At 40.1% G+C, this 22,476-nt stretch overlaps 2 protein-coding genes across 3 annotated transcripts in view; one reads left to right on the forward strand and one right to left on the reverse strand.

Moving 5' to 3' along the window:
* Window positions 1–2,801, forward strand: part of pcp4b (Purkinje cell protein 4b) — a 46,064-nt gene extending 43,263 nt beyond the window's left edge. Inside the window, exon 3 of the mRNA XM_067366062.1 lies at window positions 1,842–2,801. Within this exon, the coding sequence (XP_067222163.1) occupies window positions 1,842–1,972 (131 nt within the window). The 3' untranslated portion in view covers window positions 1,973–2,801. The remainder of the gene's footprint in view (window positions 1–1,841) is intronic.
* Window positions 1–22,476, reverse strand: part of dscamb (Down syndrome cell adhesion molecule b) — a 278,527-nt gene that overhangs the window by 47,148 nt on the left and 208,903 nt on the right. Inside the window, exon 33 of one of the 2 annotated variants that reach the window (XM_067364526.1) lies at window positions 18,116–20,630. The exons of the other annotated variant lie outside the window; for it this stretch is intronic. Within the exon in view, the coding sequence (XP_067220627.1) occupies window positions 20,257–20,630 (374 nt within the window). The 3' untranslated portion in view covers window positions 18,116–20,256. Of the gene's footprint in view, window positions 1–18,115; window positions 20,631–22,476 lie in introns of those variants that run through there. 2 annotated transcript variants of the gene reach the window in all.

Consider the following 22,476-nt stretch of genomic DNA (forward strand, 5'->3'; position numbering starts at 1 on the left):
ACGTTTTCGAAAACCTACAAGCAGAGTCTGAGACTTATCTGATTTGCCTACATTTTATAACCCTAATTTATGTTCTGGATAACAATATATATTAAATTAAATTAAATTAAATTAAATTAAATTAAATTAAATTAAATTAAATTAAATTAAATTATCATTGAAATCTTAGAGTAATAAAATAATGACCTTCAATTAGGCAACCAGACAGCACTAGTAGTTTGGCACCAAATATTGGTTAGTAGTTATTAATACATTTCTTATAAATTACAGAAACATTTTTGCATACCGTAGTTCTCTCTCTGAATCAGTATGAGCCGTTTTACTGTAATGTGATTACAGGAAGTAATGTTACACCAATTTGTAGCAGAATGTGCCATCTAACACCTGAGTGAAGATTTTTTGCTTTTGTCTGATAATGATGATAATGAGGAAACCCACTGCCTCTTGGTGATGACAATAAAACATTATCTGATCAGTGAATTATCAGTGAATATAAAATAAAAAAGAATATAAAATACTACTATAGCATCTGCCCGAATATTATTTATTGTGCTTTTGGCAGAAGGAGGAACTTTGGTGTGAATCATGAGCGCAGCTGGAAACAAGAATTGGACTGGAAACATATATGTGTGTCTCCAGTGAATTTTATTCTGATGGCTTCTGTACACCATGTGCATTTAGCTTGCAGGAAGTTTTAGACAGGATGTACTTTGCTCCAAAATCCCATTAGCGCTGACTGTACAGTATATACAGTATGCGTTTATATGACATTGCAGTCTGTGATTGACTTCTAGGAATTTATCAAACCTATATATGCAAAGCTTGTGGAGAATGGAAGTTATGCTTTAACATTTCTTTCTTGATGCATTATTGCTAATATTATATGAGTCATAAATAATGACTGTGAAAAGACATGTTTACACAAAACTGAGTTAAAAATCCTGCAACCCTACACAGGACAATTGATTTAAAGAATGGATGGGTGGATGGATGGATGGATGGATGGATGGATGGATGGATGGATGGATGGATGGATGGATGGATGGATGGATGGATTGGGTGGGTGGGTGGGTGGTTGGGCGGAATAATAACTGTGAAAGGTCATTTTTACACAAAACTGAGTTAAAATCCCGCTACCCCACACAGTACAATTGGTTTAAAGGATGGAAGGATGGAAGGATGGATGGATGGATGGATGGATGGATGGATGGATGGATGGATTGATGGATGGATGGATTGATGGATGGGTGGATTGATGGGTGGATTGGTGGGTAGGTGGGTGGATGGATTGATGGATGGGTGAATGGGTGGGTGGATGGATGGATGGATGGATTGGATGAATTGGGTGGGTGGGTGATATAATGACTGTGAAAGGTCATTTTTACACAGAGTTAAAATGCAAAATATCTGTTTAGTATTTATAAGATGAAACATTATTCCATGACAAAAGTACTAAACAGTTGTAATATTTTTTTTGTTTGTTTGAAATATGAAAACTTATGAAATATCAAAACTTAAGCGAACAACCAACAGTCTTGGAGATTTTTGTCTTTCTCCGTTCAGGTAAATAGGAGCTGTATTGCCTAGAAAGTATTATAAAATAATTTTGCCATTTGATACTGTGTGTGGAATTTGTCTTATCTTGAGCTGCTTAGTCAGATCATTGTCACCAATACAGTGCATACACACTGAATCAGTTCGATAGCGTTTACGTAAAAATTGTATTCCAAACTTGTATTTCATCACCTGCATCATAGTGTTTGATCATATTTAGAAGTTGACATTATGTCATTATAAAGTGCTCTAAAGTCTCATGCAATCACTTATTTTTCTATGCCCAGATGCATCTAAGAAAGACGTCCCTGAGGACTTTGACATTGATATGGAAGCCCCCGAAACCGAGAAGGCAGCGGTCGCTATTCAATCGCAGTTCAGGAAGTTCCAGAAGAAGAAAACTGATGACAAGTCGTAGTTGCCAGTGGACTTCTCTGTCCGTACGGCCCCATCAGGACAGCATGGTTTGATGTTGCATGTAATCGAATCCATTCTATATGGACTCAAGGGAGGGGGATGGGAAATCAAGGTCGTAATCTGTCCATCACTGATCTAACCTGTTATTTTACTGCTGTAACTGTGAATTCCATAGTTTATATTCATTTTGGTTCCAGCTTTATTCTCCATTCTAGCCAAGAATATCTGTCTTATTACTGATGCATGATTTTCTATTGTAACTCAAAGAGCTGGATTGCCAGCCTGTTCCTTATTTGTGAAAGCACAATATGTTTTCATTGTGAGCTGCTTACGAAATTGATTTTAATCAGAAACCGTTTGTTAAATACTGAGCATTACATGTACATAAATATAGAGCAGAACTTTATTTTTGTTTCACACCATTAGTCTTCATCTGATGAATGCTTTAGCATACATTCTCATCCTAGTGGAGTTTAAAAATAACTCGTCTTTTGAAAGCCATATTGTTGAATAATTTCCAGCTTATCTTCCCAAATTCTCACTGTGTGCTCGGTACTCTTTATTGATTCATTTCTGTGTTGAATTCCATGCTGGATAAAATGACTTGAGAGCGAGTGTTTGATTGTCTAGTTTGCTGTGGCATATCATAACATTTGTGTTCAATTTCTTCCTTCTTCCTTTCTTCCATTTTCTTCCAAACATTAGCCAACCAAACACTCAATCATTTCTATCTCACCTCAACTCTTAACTCAGTCTGAATGAAACAAGAAACTATTAATAAAAATCCTTGAGTCTCTGGAACTAAATACTGTATTGTCTTTTAATTAAACCCAATCTTAAAGCAGGATCCTTATTTAGAATGAAAGATAATGTAATACGATAAACAGTGAACATCAGTGTTTGTTAGCAATTTTATGGTCTTCATCTGTATTTCAATGTTTACACTTATATTGGCCTCATCAACTTCTAAACTCACTTTACCACATTTACATGGACATCATTTTCCAATTAAGGTCTATAATCTGCTGCTTCACAGCTTTTGGAACATTCCTGTATATGTCAAGATGTTCCCAATAAACTAAGGTATTCTTTTCCTGTTGTTCTCTTGTGCAAATAATGGAGGTACCTGCTTCTGCCATTTATTATGCTGCATTGATCTAAGTAATTTTAATCAGTAATGTTCACTTATTAATGAGACTTTTAAAAATATGACATCTGGAGAACTGCACTTTTTCAAAATAATTCATTCAGGTTCTCATTTCATCTACTCAAAGACAAATACAATTTAATCCAAAGGTCCATAAAACCTTTTTTAAACTCAGTCTTTCATTTGCATGTTTTATACTGATATCAGAGTCAAAATGGCTGACAGTGCTAGCTATGAACCATCTTCCCTCAGCAAATTCTATGCAAAAGCACTATTTGAAAGAATAGAGCACCTACCCTTCATATCCTGTGAAGGTCACACATTGTACCAAGTAATATATTATTTACACTGAATCCTCTAGAGTACTTGAGCCCAGATTTCCTCATCTGTACACACACACACATCTTCTGAGCCTCTGTACTGAGGAGAGATCCATGAAGATACACCCTCAGAAAAATCTAAAGGCCTAGCATGGGAAAATAACACCATTAGCAGGGCTGATGGTAGGGAACGAGCAAGAAAAACATTCTTGGTGTTTAATATGCTAGGAAAAAAAACCCAAAAACATATGCTTCTATGTTTTCCCTTGAAAAGTGTGGATTGCAATAGATAAAGCTCTTCTGGCTGTGGCCCAAGGCTCTCAATGGACCAAAACACCTGCCTTGCCACCACTGGGCCCAAGAACATGGTGCAGATTTGGAAAAAGATTTTTGCTGGAGGTGTTGTACTACTGTATTTTCTATCCAGACATGATGAAGTCTAAACTATTATCTCACTCCAAGTCCCACAAACAGAAGATAACCAATGTTACCCTAAGTGAACTCAACCGGTAGGTCACAGGTCTCCTGATAAAGTTATCAATATCATGAAGAACATTTTTGCTTAATGCAAAATAATCAGGAGCATCTGTAAGATTTCATCTTAAGGTACATACAGAGTTTTTTTTTTTTTTTGCAAGCATAAAATGGCAGTGTTACAACAATCATCTCTGTTCTCTGTTTAACAAACTCTCCTCAGGGTGCTTCCCACAGGCTAAAGAGTGCAGCACCTGGGAATATACCACTGATCAAAAGTATACCAAAACGTCAACACAAAAGAACATAAAACATCTTTCTAACCAAATATATGCCATTTTAAGCAGTAGTGCAATTATAGTATTCTCTAAGCACCAAGACTGGGGTGCTGTGTAAAACACTCCATACTGCATAAATTTCATACATGCGTCCTCTCACCCCCTTCTACAGAAATGGGTCATCCCTATCTCTATGCACTAGGTTAAAAAAGGGGGAAAGAATGGCGGAAATCCGTTATACTCCTCCTTCCCAATTTCATCAAACTTTCAAAACACCAAACATCAAAAAGTTTCACACTTTTCTTACAAACTGTATTTTAACTGCATTCTCATGTCCCTTCTTGTAAGATCATATTGCATCACGGTTCAAATTTCAACTAAGGTGGAGAGCATCTCTTTTTTCCTAAGTTCAGTCAACAGCATATTCATGGATTCAGACATCCTAACTGGCTACATCATTCTACCAGATTGTGTATGCAAGGTACCCCCTTTTGTTTTATTCTGTTATCTTTCTCCCTTGTGTCATTCTCCAGACTACTCTCTTGAGCAGTACCTTAAACAGTCACGTGAATCACTAATAGTGCTTGGTGTTGCTCAAAGTGTCTTCTCCACCTAGATTTCCAGTGTCAGTGCCAGTTACCCTCTTGCCCATTCCCTACAATTGGCCAACAGCAGTAATGGAATGGAACTGAATCAACACTGAACTGACTTCAGCTTAACAATGACACTATTTTCTTTTAGAGCTGCTGTACAGCCAAAATGAACTGTTTGCATCATTGAATCATATTCCCGTATCACTGTAAAGCTGCTTTGAAACAATCTGTATTGTATAAAACACTATATAAATAAAGGTGAGTTCTGTTGAAACTTTCTGTTTGGCCATTTCCCATAGGATGGTAGGGGGTGGTATGAGATTTCTTTACTTCTGGTACTTTTCTGCAGCTCAGATATGAGCGTACTCTCAAACATTCGCTCCTTGGTCTGAGTGGATTCTAAGAGGAAACCTGTATACACAGAATAATGAATAGAGCAAGGGAATGCATGTGTCAGTTTGGTAAAAGGGTCTGTGAGAATGAGTAAATCCACATTGTCTCCATTCCTCCCCTCAGCAGACCAAAAATCAATGCATACCAGTTCCACTGGTTTACAAGCTTGATTGATTCCAAAGGTAGTATCTGGTCTGGCGTCTTGCAAAGAACACAACGCTTGCAGTGTGTTACATACTTTCTCATTATCCATGCAACTCTCTGTGTAGCAAAAATCAGTGCGGAACTGGACGGTTCTACTCTGGCCCTGGTGGCCTACATTATCACAAGTTCCCTGTTAGGACTGTAGACTTCAGAAAGCTATGTACTATAGAAGATACCTTCTCTTTTCCAAGTTTATCCAAGATCTTTAACTTATCCTAATGCTTCAACATACGGAGCATCTGAGCTATCTTGTGAACCTTCTCTCACTGTGATGGCCAACTTTTTCTCTTGCGGAGGTAGATTACCCATAATGCATCATTGTTGCGTCTTCCTTATATCTTCAGTAGTAAACACTGGAAGGGTGGACTGACCAAACACCATATGGCTTGAGCATTGAGACAACTGGCAATGCGCACTGGTAATCAGGAATCCCAGGCTGGATTCTATAATAGCTTTCAACTCTTCCCTTCTTACTTCTTATCTGACTCTACTCTCATACTCACAATCATGTTGCTCTTGAGAATTGACAAATAGCTTGAATGCATTATGAATTCATAATGAACAGATTCAAAGCTCATGTGATTTTCCTTGTTGCCTGGTTCAACAAGATTTTTATTTTTGCCTGAAACATCCCAACAAGTCAGTTGTACTTGCATTTGTGGGACATTTGGGTTATTCTCCAGTAATGGTGCCATTTGTGTCACCATGGCAAACTATTGATATAACTAACAGGATAAGGATGTTATTTACATTATTTGATAGATATAAAGTTTTTTTCATGGGTTTGTTAGCAATTTTATGGTCTTCATCTGTATTTCAATGTTTAAACTTATTGGCCTCATCAAGATGAATAGATCAATCAAGATCAATTGGCCTCAGCAAGTTCAGATTGTTTGGTTACCCTGACTTCCTTTTCAAATGGCTCACGACTCAGGAGATCTGCTGGAATGTTATGTGATCCTGGAATGTACTTCAGATCAAAGTCAAAAGGTGCTAACTTCAAGACCCACCATTGCTCGCAAGCGTCTATCTTGGGCTTAGCCATTATGTATGTCAATGGATTATTATTGTTTATTACTCTGCAGGGAGCCCCCTTTAACCAATCAGGAAACTTATCACACACTGCCTATTTAAGTGCAAATAATTTTAACTGATATGATGGGTTTCAGGCTTGAGAGCGGCTCATGGATTTGCTTGCAAATGCAATTTGTCTTGGTTTGAGTTCATCATTAACATCAATGGATGCATGTCATTAGAAGAAATGGCTTACTGAAGTCAGGGTGGGCCAAAACTATAGTGTCGCAGAAAAGCCTCTTTAAACTTTTCCAATGACATTTGACAGTCTGATGCCCAATCCTCTGGCTCGAGCAATTTGTATGACTTGGTACTGACTTTTACACTTCTGCGTTTAATATTAAAACTGCCTTTGATACTATTGAGCAGAACATTCTTTTGGATAGGCTCGAAAATTACGTTGACATTAGTGGAACTGCAATGGCATGGTTCAATCATACTTGCTGACCATTATCAATTTGTAGCAGTAAATGAAGAGGTGACTTTGATTCAGTATGGAGTACCTCAATGCTCAGTATTTGGACCATTGGTTTTTTTAACCTTTCCGTGCTACCCTTGGGGGAAATCATTAGGAAACATAATGCTATATTTCACTCTTACACTGATGATACTTAGCTTTATATTCCTTCAAGAGCTGATGAAACATACCGATTCACAAAACTTATGGAATACATAGTTGATATAAAAAATAGGATGACTAGTAATTTTATACAACAAAATTCAGAAAAAATCAGAGGTTTTAATTTTAGGATTAAAAAACTTCAGTATGTTATAACCTGGGATACTGTCTAATTCTTGGTGGATGCTCTCTTAAAGCTTCATCGTCAGATGAGAACTATTGTGTGTGATATTTGATAACAATCATTCTTTTGAAAGGGACGGGGCATTTGTAAAACCGCATATTTCTACTTCAATATCTGCTTTAAAGAAACCTGTATTGTATAAAGCACTGTATAAATAAAGGTGACTTTATTTGATAGATGTGCTATTTGATAGCAGTCTTTCATTTGAAAGACACATTTATAGCATTTTTAAAAACATATTTTTCCATCTTAAAAATATCTATAAATTACGACATATGCACTTAATGTCAAATGCAGAAAAGTACATTCATGCACTCATGACCTCAAGGCAAGATTATTGTAATGCATTACTAGATGGTTACCCTGCAGGCACAATAAACAAACTCCAGCTGGTTCTTCCATCTCGTTTGGTTCTTACAGCCAAGATCACATTAGCCTGGATCTGTCTATACTGCTTTGGCTCCCTATTAAACATTGTATAAATTTAAAAATCTTGCAGATTACTTATAAATCCCTTAATGGTTTAGCTCCTCTGTACTTGAGTGAGCTCTTATGGCATTATATTCCTTCATGTCCACTACGATCTCAAAATTCTGGCCAGTTTATAATTCCTAGAATATCAAAATCAACTGTGGGCAGTAGATTCTTTTCCTATTGAGTCTTTCAGTTTAAATCTAGATTAAAGTTTTACCCCTTTAACCTAGCATAGTCATAACATATTATCACAGTTTTTATAATTAAAATCCCCTGTGTTTATTCATCTAGGCAAGAGGAGGACTGGTCCCTTGACTAAGCCTGGTTTCTTCCAAGTTTTTTTTTCTTCTGTTATCACAAGTTAGTGATCTACATTGGCTAACAGGTCCATCAAGAGTTCTTCTGGGTCATCTGTGGCAGACGGAGAAAAGTTGCACCAATACCACTGTTTGTTTTTTTTTGTTTTTAGATGTTGCATCACGTGCTTTATGGCATTCGATCCTACAATCATGTCATCTATGTAGCCAGGTACTGTACTATGAGCACAGGCACTGCCATTTTGCATTTACATTACAACATTTGATTTATATTCACATTTGTGTGGTGACGGATTTAGAAAGGAATTAAGGAAATTATCCAGGTACTACGAGCACAGGAAATAACAATCTTAATGTCTGTAAAAGTCAGTACCAGCAGTGTGTTATGCAGGGTACATGGCTGAATGTGTAATGTACTGTTGCAGTGTTGGAAGTGCTCAAAAAAATAAATAATAAAAAAAAAAATCCAACAAATTGGCTCAGATGGCATCCTCTTTTATAGGAGCATCTGATACACCATGTCAGGTGTACACAATGGATTGCAAATTGGCGTAGTTTGTCGGCGAAGCAATCATTCACAGAAACTCCCAAAGCCAAACAGCAGGGGTCTTCACAAGAACCCCTTCACCAATTATGTTCAGCTACTTCATTTGAGTTGCAGGGCATGGACCCACTATCTATTAGAACCTTGCACTAGTAATGGCACATACTATAGAAGAGACTTTCATTGCTGACAGCTCTCTGATTATACAGTACAACATTTCTACTGCTAGCGGGCCTCTCCGATCGGGATGGATGATCAAAGATTGTGGGTTTTGGGAGTTACTGGTTTGCCCTCACACCGATTAGGAGGTATGGGCATGTTAGTTTACACTGTGAATTGGCCTGGAAGGAGTGTGTTTTCATGCTGGTTTCCTCTCTGGACCACCTGTGGCCAGGTCTGTGACAACTAAAACACAAGCCATCTCTAATACAGTGTGACTGTGTAGTGTGTCTTTGCACACCTTGCATGGGAAATCATTAGGGACGGTGAATGTTGATGGTTGACTATTCCCTCTTCCTCGGCTCTTCTCTTGAGTGGAAAGCAATTCCTCTAGAAGGAACACCACTCTATTCACTGTAGCTTGCTCACTGTTAAATGTTTGGGAAACTAGGAAAGCTGACTGTTGAGGCATGCACCAGGATTTAAAGCCCTACACAGGCCTCAAATCTAGGCCCTAGCCCAGCCCTGGCCAGAAAAGCTTTTAATCCAATCCTCCTTTTTTAACTCTTTCAGCTTCTCTGAAGGCACGCTCGCTGCTACTGCTGCTGGCAGGGACGCTAAACACAGTGCGAGCCAGTCATGACAATGGTGGTAACATGGTCTCATGCTGTTTCCACCTGCGAGGCAGATCTCATAGTTTCTTTTAATTAATGAATGACTAAATATATATATAAAAAAGGTGAAGCCCAAAACGGGCCTGATGCCTGGCCCTAGTGGTGTAAATAAGTCGGGTCCTGTTGGCCTCAGGCTGAAATGCAGGGCTCTACCAGGATGATCTTCCTTTTGAATCTGAGCTCTGTTAAATTTAGATTAAAACATGCCTTGAACGTTTCCAACAGTCTTTTTTCAACCAGTTTACTCTGAAAGGCAGAGTAGAGGGCTGGTTCAGAACAGTGCTTTACAAACATCAATGCAGCTTCATGACTTGGATCCTCATCCCTTTTCCTTGTCTCAGTGGTCAAGATTGTTTTTCGATTGTCTTGGCAAAGTTAAGTAAAAATCTGCTAATTGTTGTTGAAATGGACTCTCCTAAGTGCTGTTATCATAGATAATATCAGGGTCTTTGCTTATATTCTCTTATGGGCTGTTGTGAATCTTAATTTGGTCTATATCTTTAGCACACCTGAATAGTGTGTCCATTGTTTCTGCACCTTGTTCAGACATGCTACAAAGTTTTTTGGTCATGTACAATTACATCATTTCATGCCATTCGATCTGTCTGTGCCATCACCACGGAAAAGGGTGGCTCCTTAATAATCTATTGTTTTAGAATCAGATTTATTTTTGACCAGTCATAATGCTGCCATATAGTGCTTGAGTCATGGCAGCGTTAACACTCTGAGGTCTGACGGTATCGCCGGCGATACCACTGTGGTTTTTTTCTTATCAGTGTGAAAGAGACTCAAAATACTCCGTCAATGTTGCACATACAGTTAAGAGTTATACACCATTTTAATCTGTGGAATATCTTCTTTCATTTGTGTACACTCGGAGTAAAAACAAAATGTTGTGCTTTTTGTAAAATAAAGAAAACTAACATGATGCTGTTACAGATCCCTTGTTTCCCTGGACTCCATTTCCCAGAATCCTCCTGTTCTCCACACCTGCACTCACTTCCCTCGTCAGCTCCTCATCGTCACTCATCACCTGCACCTGGACTCTATTGTCAGCACTCCCCATATATTGCACTCACTCCCTTCACTCCTCGTCCGTTCTCTGTTTTGTTAAGGTGTCTGTCTGTTGTTCATTGCCATTGTTTGAAGTAAAGTCTCTATTATCGTGGAAATCCGTATCTGCCTCATCTCTCTACCAGCCACCCGTAACAGAAGAACGGACCAAACCGACCGGATTTTCCACAAAAAAAAAATGGAGACTTCCACCAGCTCCCTGGCTCCTGCTCCTCCAGCGCCTCTCACTCTTCTAACAGCCAGCGAACGCATTATCGGGCTCCTGCAGGTAGGACGTTCGCTGGAGAGGTATGTGGAGGAGTTCGTGGAGCTTGCTTTCTTGTCTGACTGGCCTGATGCTCAGTTGATCTCCTTGTTTTTGGATGGATTGGATGACGACACTATCCGTTTTGATGAACCTGTTTTTTGTTTCTCCTTAAGCGACACTATCAATTTAATTTTGTGGTTGAATGGCTCCAATTTCTTAGTAGAAGAGGTTCAGGATCAGTGTTGTCGTCCGGTCCATCCAGAAACACGGTTGGCCGGGCCAGTCAGTCAACCTCCGGCTTCCTCCGCATACCGCTCCAGCGAACTCCCTGCCTGCCCCAGGCTGGACCCATATTCCGCTACTGGGCCCAGTAAGCGGAGGAGGAGGAAGAAAGCGGCCCCAATGTCTCCAGAGCCCGCTCCAGTATCTCCAGAGCCCGCTCCAGTATCTCCAGAGCCCGCTCCAGTATCTCCAGAGCCCGCTCCAGTATCTCCAGAGCCCGCTCCAGTATCTCCAGAGCCCGCTCCAGTATCTCCAGAGCCCGCTCCAGTATCTCCAGAGCCCGCTCCAGTATCTCCAGAGCCCGCTCCAGTATCTCCAGAGCCCGCTCCAGTATCTCCAGAGCCCGCTCCAGTATCTCCAGAGCCCGCTCCAGTATCTCCAGAGCCCGCTCCAGTATCTCCAGAGCCCGCTCCAGTATCTCCAGAGCCAGCTCCAGTATCTCCAGAGCCAGCTCCAGTCCCCACAGAGCCAGCTCCAGTGCCTGTGGGGATTTTAATTGTATTTGAGGGGATGAAATGGCCCTCAACCCCAGTCTCCTCCGAGCCAAGTTCTCCAGTCTCCTCCGAGCCAAGTTCTCCAGTCTCCTCCGAGCCAAGTTCTCCAGTCTCCTCCGAGCCAAGTTCTCCAGTCTCCTCCGAGCCAAGTTCTCCAGTCTCCTCCGAGCCAAGTTCTCCAGTCTCCGCCTCCGAGCCAAGTTCTCCAGTCTCCGCCGCCGAGCAAAGTTCTCCAGTCTCCGCCGCCGAGCAAAGTTCTCCAGTCTCCGCCGCCGAGCAAAGTTCTCCAGTCTCCGCCGCCGAGCAAAGTTCTCCAGTCTCCGCCGCCGAGCAAAGTTCTCCCCCAGTCTCCGCCGCCGAGCAAGGTTCTCCAGTCTCCGCCGCCGAGCAAAGTTCTCCTGTCTCCGCCGCCTACGAGCCCTCAGCTCCAGCCGCCGCCGCCGAGCCCTCAGCTCCAGCCGCCGCCGCCGAGCCCTCAGCTCCAGCCGCCGCCGCCGAGCCTGCCGCTCCAGCCGCCGCCGCCGAGCCTGCCGCTCCAGCCGCCGCCGCCGAGCCAGCCGCTCCAGCCGCCGCCGCCGAGCCTGCCGCTCCAGCCGCCGCCGCCGAGCCAGCCGCTCCTAGTATGGTCTCTGTGATTGAACTCTCCAGCCCAAAGACTGTTTTCCCGCCCTGCCTCCCTCTCCCGCCTCCTCCAAGTCATGTCTATACTGCACCTCCACCTCAAGCCCCCTCGCCCAGATCTCCACCTCGGACCTCTGGGCGATTACCTTCACCCCGGCTCCAACCTCCCTCTGCTCCACCGTTGCCCATCAGTCCTCCAGCTTCACCAGTCTCCATCCTGCCTCCACTCACACCTTGGTCATTCATCAGCCTGCCCTCCCCTCTGGACTTCACTCCTCCGTCTCCGCTCCGTCACTCCGTCCCTCGGATTCAGTTGGCCTCCTCACTCCCCCCGGTGTTCGTTTTGTTGGCTGTCCTTCTGCTTTCACTGCGGCCTTCTGGAGCCCCGGCTGCGCTCGGTCGGCGGAGCCTTCGGTTCCGCCATCACCCGCCAGTCCTTCAGCGACGCCTGGGCTCAACGCCTCGAAGGCTTCGGCTCCTGACCCGCCATGGCTGCCCGCTGCACCTGACCCGCCATGGCTGCCCGCTGCACCTGACCCGCCATGTATGCCCGCTGCATGGCTGCCCGCTGCACCTGACCCGCCATGGCTGCCCGCTGCACCTGACCCGCCATGGCTGCCCACGGCTCCTGACCCGCCATGGTTTTTGGACCTGCCCTGGAGACCTCCACTCCAGTTTACTCCTTCCCCTGCTCCGGTTTGAGGTCTCCAGGGCGCCCGCCCCCCTCCCGGTTGTTACATCTACGGCGCGAGGACGCGCCTACCGGGAGGGGGAGGTACTGTTACAGATCCCTTGTTTCCCTGGACTCCATTTCCCAGAATCCTCCTGTTCTCCACACCTGCACTCACTTCCCTCGTCAGCTCCTCATCGTCACTCATCACCTGCACCTGGACTCTATTGTCAGCACTCCCCATATATTGCACTCACTCCCTTCACTCCTCGTCCGTTCTCTGTTTTGTTAAGGTGTCTGTCTGTTGTTCATTGCCATTGTTTGAAGTAAAGTCTCTATTATCGTGGAAATCCGTATCTGCCTCATCTCTCTACCAGCCACCCGTAACAGATGCATGATCTCTCATCTCCCTCTGAACGAACTCCAATCTGATAGTTCTCAGAAAATGAACTGTAACTTAGTGAATACTAATCACAGAAAAATTACACTTATGTCTAAAAAAACGTTAAGATGTCAGGTTTTAAATCATGTAAGTCAAATCGCCCACGCCCACGGAGCCAGCGCTATTCAGAGGCAAATTCAGTCAACACATGCATTCATCGTCTCAATCGTGTATTTATTGTCTTGAAAAGTGTTTATTTGGATGTTAAAGCAATGGTTAGCGATCTATAGAAGACATGCAGTTAGTTCCTGTTTTTTTTTTCTTCTATAGATGAATTTTAGATGAGTTTTTGTTTCTTTAGCGCCCTCCGGCTGCAGTATGTATTGGAAACTCCATTCATGGAATAGCCTCTTCTTCTTTTAGATGAATTTGTGGACTAAAATGCACAGAGCGCCCTCCGACTTCAAGGATGAATTGAAAACACCAGCGCTCATAGTATTGACAATGAATATTAAATTAATATAACTCCTCTGTATAGAAAATTGACATAAGCATATGAGAATCCAATATTTCTCCAAATGTGCATGCTGTGTTTCTTGGCAAAAAGTGTCTTACAAAAACTAAATCAATATATTGTTTTATATGAAGGAGTAAGCAGCATAATTTTTACATAATTTTGAAGCAAAAACTCTAGTTTACAACCTCCAATACCCTAAAGTCTTGTGAACACAGATTTACTATACTTTTTTTGGCCTTATTTCAGTGACTTAAGTTTTTTGTTTTTTCAACAACCACGCATAAATGTTATTCCTTCAAAAACACAAACATGTACATACATGTTCCTCACATATTATTGTAGCCTAATTTGTGCTGAATACAGTGTAATGACACTTTTTCCATTAATATGTTTATGAACAACTGAAAAAAGCACAAATGTCACGGCAGGTCAAAACTTCTCCAGGCCCCAAATCAGCCTCAGACTCCAGAGGGTTAAGATTCCTGAGTGCTTGGGCTTGCAAAACTTTAGCCAACATGTAACCCTATTTCATGACGTATTTGTTTGACTAGATCTACTAGAGTTTGTTTTAAAGGAGTCTTTGATTATAATTTAACTTTTTTAAACTTTAGTTAGTGTGTAATGTTGCTGTTAGAGCATAAACAACATCTGCAAAGTTACGATGCTCAGAGTTCAATGCAAAGGGAGATATTTTCTTTTACAAAAATTACTTTTTAAGGACTACAACAAATGGCTGGTAGGGACTACAATGAGTTTCTTCCCAGGTTAGTGACATCACAAACCCCAATATTTACATAAACCCTGCCCCCGAGAACACACAGCAAAAGGGGATGAGGCCATTTTGGGCTGCTTTAGAGAAGAGGAAGAGTTGTTGTAGTAGAGTGTTGTTGACATGCTGTCATTTTACGCCGGATGTCTGCACAAACGAGGACCAATTCAACGCTGGATTTGCACAAAAGATTAACATGACGACACATGCTAGTGGATGAGTTGAGTCAACTCCACAGCAACTACATGAATTTATCCACTAACCGTTCAGAAACGTCCAGTTCAGGTCAGCTCCGTCTCATTGACCTACACCATCAGCTGGTCTGTGTATTGCTATTGGGGACAGTGTAGAAACCTTACCCTGTGCTCAATCATACTAGCTGACTGTCATATCCCTGCAATTTTCCCAGCTTGCATTTTGGGGGTACTATACCAGTAACAATACTAAGACTGTCCATATTTTCCCCATTGTTGACATCAAATTCAGCAGTTACACAACCATGAGGTGACTGATCACTTTCTGAAAGTCACAATTCACTGACATTTTCTTAATATTCTGTTAACAGCTTAGTTGACCTTCTTCTCTTTTAGGATAACAGGATGTGGACTCAGAGTTCTAATTGCAAATGGGTCCCCAGATCACTGGTCACACAACTGGATCAACCCCCAATAAGGACAAACCTGCTGCAAGCATAAAATGGAACAGTGTTTAAAAAATTGTCTCTATTCTGTTGAACAGTCTCTCATCAGAGTGTTTCCTGCAGCCTGAAGAGTGCAGCACCCAGGAAATAAACCACTGATCAAAGAAAGGGGTATACCAAATATATGTAGTATAAAGCAGCAGTGCAATTATATTATTCAATAAGGACCAAGACTTGAATGCTGTGTAAAACACTCACATTTACCATACTGCACAAATTTCATATATCCCTTCCTTCCATTCACCAGGTAAAAAAAAAAACTGCATATATATTTAATAAAGTTTGGTGAATTATAACACCTTCACACCATTACTCATGAAAACGACAAAAAGCTAAGAAATGGTATAGTGACCTAGTGCATGTTACATAGGAAAAAAAGAAGAACATTGCGGGAGGACACAAAAACAACACAGTTCTGTGAACACCCGCTTATGACAGCTGAATTTTCACAAAGTTACCTTTCAAAATGTAGCTTTTGTTTCAGTTGTTTGTAGCTGAATATCCATTTTAGCAATGTTTGTTCTCTGTCTTCTAAAGTATAGTGTCAGTAAACTAAACTGTCTGACTGACTGAGATATCGCTTCAGATTATTCAGTGAGAGAGCAGTCCGAATGAATGAATCGATTCAGACCATTTTGCACACCTGCTCGGCCTCACATTAACTGAAATGTAAAAAAAAACCCAACAACAACAGAATGAATGATTCATTCACAAATGATTGGTTTCAGTCAACAGAAATCACAAATAATAACTTCTGAAATATTCACACACTGTAAAAAGAACAGTGAAATTAAATTAAATGAAATTAGTTTGTTTCACTCAAATAATAATGAAAGTTCATTGTACTTAATAGAAAAAGTTGCATGAACTTAAAATTTGATTGTAGTAAGCTGAACTTAATATGATTGAGTTGTAGCAGATTTCTAATTCCCAGCATGCTTTGCGTCAGACTGTATAAGGAAAATAAATGTAACTTTGAGTTTGATAAACTTAATCCATTTAAGGGAATCTTTTTTTTTCAAACCATTTAAGTAGCTATATAGTTGTTAAGACATAGTTAGATTTGTTACCTGAATTCAAACTGAATGAGTAGAACAAACTTAAAATCTTTAAGTTGGGTTTGACTAAACCAACACTAATATATAAACGAATTTAACTTAATGTATATGAGTTTACATTACTCATACTTATTGGTTTTAAAACTTAAATGGTTTAAAGCACTCGGTTTCCTCAAATCATTTTAGCTACTGTAACGTATTGGGTTTTAAAGAGAAAAAAAAATGTTTCTCATGGTACGTACAGCGCATACAGCTGCAGGAATGATTCATATATTCAGACAAACTGCATAAATTAGAAAGACACCGTTCAAACTATAAAGACAAATCATAGCCTATCAGTAGTTTAGCATATTGTTCAAAGAGCTGTTTAAGTGGTTTGAACAACCTTAAATTAAAAAAAAAAAAAATAGATAGGAGACTTCTTTACATAGATTGAATTACCCAGCCTCAATGAGCAGCACAATACAGGATATCGGACTCTTAACAGCTTATCTGCTGGCTGAAACTAAATACATTGCTTGATCTGTACACCTTCAATTTGGTCCTTTTAACAGGCAATGACAAGTCAAATGCTCACTGGTCCTGTGATCCAGTACTGATGGATATGATGCTATAAGAAGCTGGTAAAGTGACTTCCTGCTTAGCGAAACAATCATGACTAGTCAAGTACATTTGGCCTTACATATTATACATTGGCAAATTACAAATTTAATTTGTCCTAAAGATAATCATGACAAAAAATGTATGAAATAATAACAAACCCTCCTGAGGGTATTTGAAAAAAAAGAGTGATATCATCTTAAAATCTGTAATAACTCCAACGAATCATCCCACAGATTCCCAAGACAAAATGTCCTACAACTTGCATATGATTAATAATAATAAAAATATTATAATATGTTAAAATTAAGATTAAATCCAATTTCTAAGAAATGCATCTGTATATTGTTCTTTTGAGAGAGATGAAGGTTATTCCATGCACTATTGTCTTGAAAGAAGAAAGCAAACTGGATCTAACCAGCACAGAGAGAAGTGGATGGCCCAGGTGCACAGCAGCAAGAGAACAAGAACATCAGAGTCTTTAGTTTGAGAAACAGACGCCTCTGGTGCTCAGATGAAGAAGAGAAGACTCGAGAATACAGCTGTCTTTACTGCACGTGGATGATTCTTTGATGAACAGAACGTTTGAAGAATAACATTTATTTGAAATAGAAATAGTCATTTGTAACATTATACATGTTTTTACTGTGATTTTTCAACAATGTAACGCATCTCCTTGCTGAATAAAAGTATCAATATCTTACAAAAACATAAACATTTCATAGTAATTCCAAACTTTTAATGATAGTGTTTTGTTAAAGAAAGATTTCTACTACGTTCATTTTTTTCAAAATACATCTTTTATAAGGTTTTGTTTGTCCCTACTGTCACCATCGTCAGATATCCATTAAAAATCAGGTATTAACAACATCAGCCTTCATCGTGAATGTCTTCATCCATATTTCATCAGCTACGAGTTCAAAATAACACAGCCTTTGGTTATAGTTCATATTTAATTATTTATATATAATTTTAGATAATCATGCTTTAGCTTCTGTTAACCATCATATGGAAACTCCACCACAGAAGGATTTTTTCCCTCCATAATTTTAAGAGGGTTCTACTATGGGATAGCAACTCTGGGAATTTAAAATGGTACTGCATTTAATACATGTGTAATATCCAAAATATGATCAGTTTGAATGATAGATTTCTCAAGTCACACTATTGTTACACATTATCACACTATTAGTATGCATTGTATTTGTATCTGTTGATTTTGCCATACAACTTCAACTGAAAGAAAGAATTGGGGGGGGGGGGGGGGGGGGGACAAATGAATACCACTTCATTTATTTTAGTAAATTCACTGTAGTTCTTCGAGTTGTGTTAGAGGTGTCCAAATGGCAGATATTATGTATTATTAAACATATCTGAATATAAATTTTAGTTGTAAGTTTGACTCATTCATGTTGTTTGACTGAATAACCATGACCTATTGCTTTTTTCAGGAGGCATTTGACTATTTATTGGAAGGTGATGATTAAATAAACCTAATGTAACATGTTTTTAGAAAAAAAAAAAATCTTATTTGCTTTGAGTGAGTGAATATGTTGGTTGGCTGCATATGTGCTAGTTTTTCAGCTGACTGTAGAGAAATACACACAAACCAAAGAGCTCCTCCTACAGGCAGCAGTCAGAGTTTCCTTTATAAACATTTCAAAAGACATCGCAGTGCCATCTGTTGGTTATGATCATGGATGGGTGTTTGAGGGTATGACATGGGCATAAATATACTCATGACTTCCTGTGGACTGGACCCTCTAGATTTTTGTGAATTCTGACATTATATCCTGACTTAAGCTAATTCTGATTATATATAGGGTGAATTGATTGGGACATTTTTTCCAAGTCATCTCAATAGTAAAAAAGTGTCCCACCCTGAATTGACCGTATATATAGTCAGTCATTTTACATTGTCATCTGGACAATACGATTTATCTTTGTGTTTAAGGCAAGCGTATTTAAACTGATGTCTAGACTGACATTCAAAAGGCAGGCTTGACAACTGAAGACATGAATGGCAAAAACGATTCATGAAGTAGAGCATTAGATATCAGAACACTATGGTGCACTGTTTTTCATCATTCTCTCTCTTTTTTTACTATTCTCACCCTTAGAAAACGTTTTTCAATTATAGTTTAGAGACTGTGTCATTAGTTTGTCTCTTTATTGTCAATCATCTTCGGGTTTATTTTTCATTATGCATTACTGAATACATTCATATCTGTTAGTACTTCAAGATGTCCAAGAATTACGAAATTATTAGTAAATCCAGTGTCATATTGCTCAATTAAAATATCTTCTCTTTGTTGCGTGTCTTACACAAAACAGGCCACACCATCTACAAACAGGTGAATCAGATACCATTCATTCAAGGAGCTGCTGGAGAAAACTGCATATAGACGTTTACGTTTCTTCCACGGTTCTCTCTTTACGTCACACATGCTCTGCAGCTCATCAAACTACCGTTACGCAGTCACAAAAAGCTTCAAGAGGAAAAAAAGACAAGAGAACCCAACAGTTTCAATTTTCTAATCAAACCAGATGTGTGCAAACATGACTAAGGACTTTATTTACCAAATCTTTTTTTTCCTCCCTGTATTATCCACAAATAAAAGTGATCTCTTCATGTGTATGTATATATTTATATATATTTATATTTATATGTATATTATAACATATATTATAACATATAATGTCATAACATATATTATAACATTATATAATCCCTTAGTGTAACAAAAAAATCTCTTGGAATTTATTTTTTTTATTTTCAGGTCCCCATGCAGTCCTTAGAAAGCACAACATTCTGAGACGAGTGGAAACTGTGGACGAGTGTCCTCCAAGTTGGACTCGTTGTCCTTCCTCCATGTCTTCTGTGATCGTCAGATAGACCGCCGCGATAAACAGCTATGAAATTGCCGATCACACCTCAAAACAACAGAGTCATGGATAAAGAAAGCGACGTCTTCCTGCAGAGCTGACCACACCCCGCCTTTTTAAACCATTTTTTGATAATTTTTCTCTATTTTTATATAATAATAATGACTATAGAATTATCCTTGATATAAATTCAAAAGTAGTTCCTCTGTCAATTTAAATAAATAATTTTGGCAATCTTCCATAACGGTGGTATTTAAAATAAATGAATGATTACGTAAAAAATCCAACTCAGTCAGAAAAGAGGGCAAAAGAAGAAGGTGAGCGAAAGAAAGAAAGTGTAAAAAAACAGCAGAGAGAGTGAGAGAGACAGAAAGAAAGACAGATGCAAAGAAAACTATCCACTTCTTTAGGAATTCAGAATGTATGTACAGGACTCATCTCTGAATCAGAAAAGCGCTCGTCTTTGCAGCAGGTCCTCACGTTTGTGTGTGTGCGTGACAGTGCAACGTGGTCCGTAGCTGTAGTCCTGTGTTATACAAGTGTGTAGGACTTTGCGTAGGGGTTGTTGCTTTGTTTCAGGTGTCCTCTGGAGTCTAGCAGTGATTCCTGGGAGCTGCTGAGTTTGGCGGCCTGGGCCAGGTCGCCCGGCTCGCGCTGTGGCAGTGTCGAGGCAGTTCCCGGCTGCCACTGCTGTACTGCCTCTCTGCTGGGGGGGCCAGAGGAAGAGAGGGCTGACGAGGGGGTCTCGGAGGGTGTGGGGGCCAGCAATGCTGGCCGCTTCGCCAATCGGCTCTTCTGTGGGTCCATACAAGTCTGTCCTGTGGCCTCGCGACCTGAAGAGGCCGCCCCCCGGTTCAAAAGGAAGTCCATGCGTAGGTAAGGGGGAAGATGGACCAGCTCACCTCCTACAAGACAGACAGGGTCATGTAAGTGTGAGCACTACTCAAAGATCAGATTTGCTTTCCGTTAAAAGGGAAATTCTGGGTTCAAAACAATCTGCCAGGTTCAAGCTATATTAATGACAGGACAGGACAGGATAGGATAGTTTCAGTCAGAATAGGAAAGGGAAAGATAAGGTGTTATGATAGAATAGGTTAGGTATAGTGTAGGATAGGAAAGGTTTGGTTTAACGTAGGACAGAACAGGACAGGACAGAACAGGATAGGTAAGCTTTATCCTTTAGTCCATGTTGTTTTCTGTTGATGCATGCACAAAACGTCACTAAACATTATTTATAGAGCATCTATGGGTTATGATAGGATGAGGTAGATTTACGATTTCATGATAGGGAAGGTTTCTTTTAGGGTAGGTTAAGATGTGGTATGATAAAATAGGGTAGGAAAGGATAGGACAGAACTGGATAGTGTAGGATAGAATAGGTTTGTTTTAGCGTAAGATAGGATAGTTTATGTTTAGGGCAGGATAAGATAGGATAGGTTAGAGTAGGTTATGACAGGTTAGGTTTAAAATAAGTTAGGATAGGATAGGATTGGTTTGGGATAGAATAAGATTAGGTTTGCTTTCCACAATGTGATAAATGAGAAAAAAATGGATGTAGAAAATAGTCTTTAAAAGATTGTTCTGGGTTCAAAACAATCTGCCAGGTTCAAGCTATATCAATGACAGGACAGGACAGGATAGGATAAGATGTTATGATAGAATATGTTAGGTTTAGGGTAGGATAGGAAAGGTTTGGTTTAAGGTAGGACAGGACAGGATAGGTAAGGTTTACTCTTTAGTCTATGTTCTTTTCTGTTGATGCATGTACAAAACATCACTAAACATTATATAGAGTGCACCTATAGGTTAAGTTTAGGGTAGGAGAGGAAAGGACAAGACAGTACAGGATAGGATAGGGTAGATTTATGATAGGACAGGGAAGGTTTGTCTTAGGTCAAGATATGTTATGATACAATAGGTTACATTTAGGGTAGGAAAGGATAAGATAGAACAGGATAGTGTAGGATCGGATAGATTTGATTTAGGGGAAGTTAGGATAGGTTAGGTTTAGGATAGGATAAGATATGTTAGGATAGGTTAAAGTAGGATATGAAAGGCTAGGTTTAAAATAGGTTAGGATAGGATAGGATTGGTTTGGGATAGAATAAGATCAGGTTTGCTTTCCACAGTGTGATAAATTGGATGAATAAAAATAGATGAAGGAACTAGTTTTTAAATGAATGTTCTAAATTCAAAATAAGATTCCAGGTTCAAGGTCTGTCGACACCATCCAACAGGAAAGTACAGGACATGACTGGACAGTCTTTGGATTGGCTAAAATAGGTTTAGGGTAGGAGAGGAGAGGGTATGAGGGTAGGGTAGGATAGGAGAGGATGGGATAGGATAGGATATGAGAGAATAGGATAGGATAGGAGAGGAGAGGATAGGATAGGATAGAAGAGTAGGGTAGGGTAGGGTAGGGTAGGGTATGTTATGTTATGTTATGTTATGTTATGGTATGGTAGGATAGGAGAGGATAGAATATGAGAGGAGATGATGGGATAGGATAGGATAGGGTAAAAGAGTATAGGATATGATAGGATAGGATAGGAGAGGAGTGTAGGGTAAGGTAGGGTAGGGTATGAAGATAGGATAGTATAGGAGAGGATAGAATAGGAGAGGAGAGGATGGAATAGGATAGGATGGGATAGGAGAGGATAGGAGAGGAAAGGAGAGGATTGGATAGAATGGGATAGGAGAGGATAAGAGAAATTAGAGTAGGATATGACAGGTTAGGTTTAAAATAAGTTA

The sequence above is a fragment of the Chanodichthys erythropterus genome, chromosome 17 (assembly GCF_024489055.1).
Source record: "Chanodichthys erythropterus isolate Z2021 chromosome 17, ASM2448905v1, whole genome shotgun sequence".
NCBI classification, from domain to species: Eukaryota; Metazoa; Chordata; class Actinopteri; order Cypriniformes; family Xenocyprididae; genus Chanodichthys; species Chanodichthys erythropterus.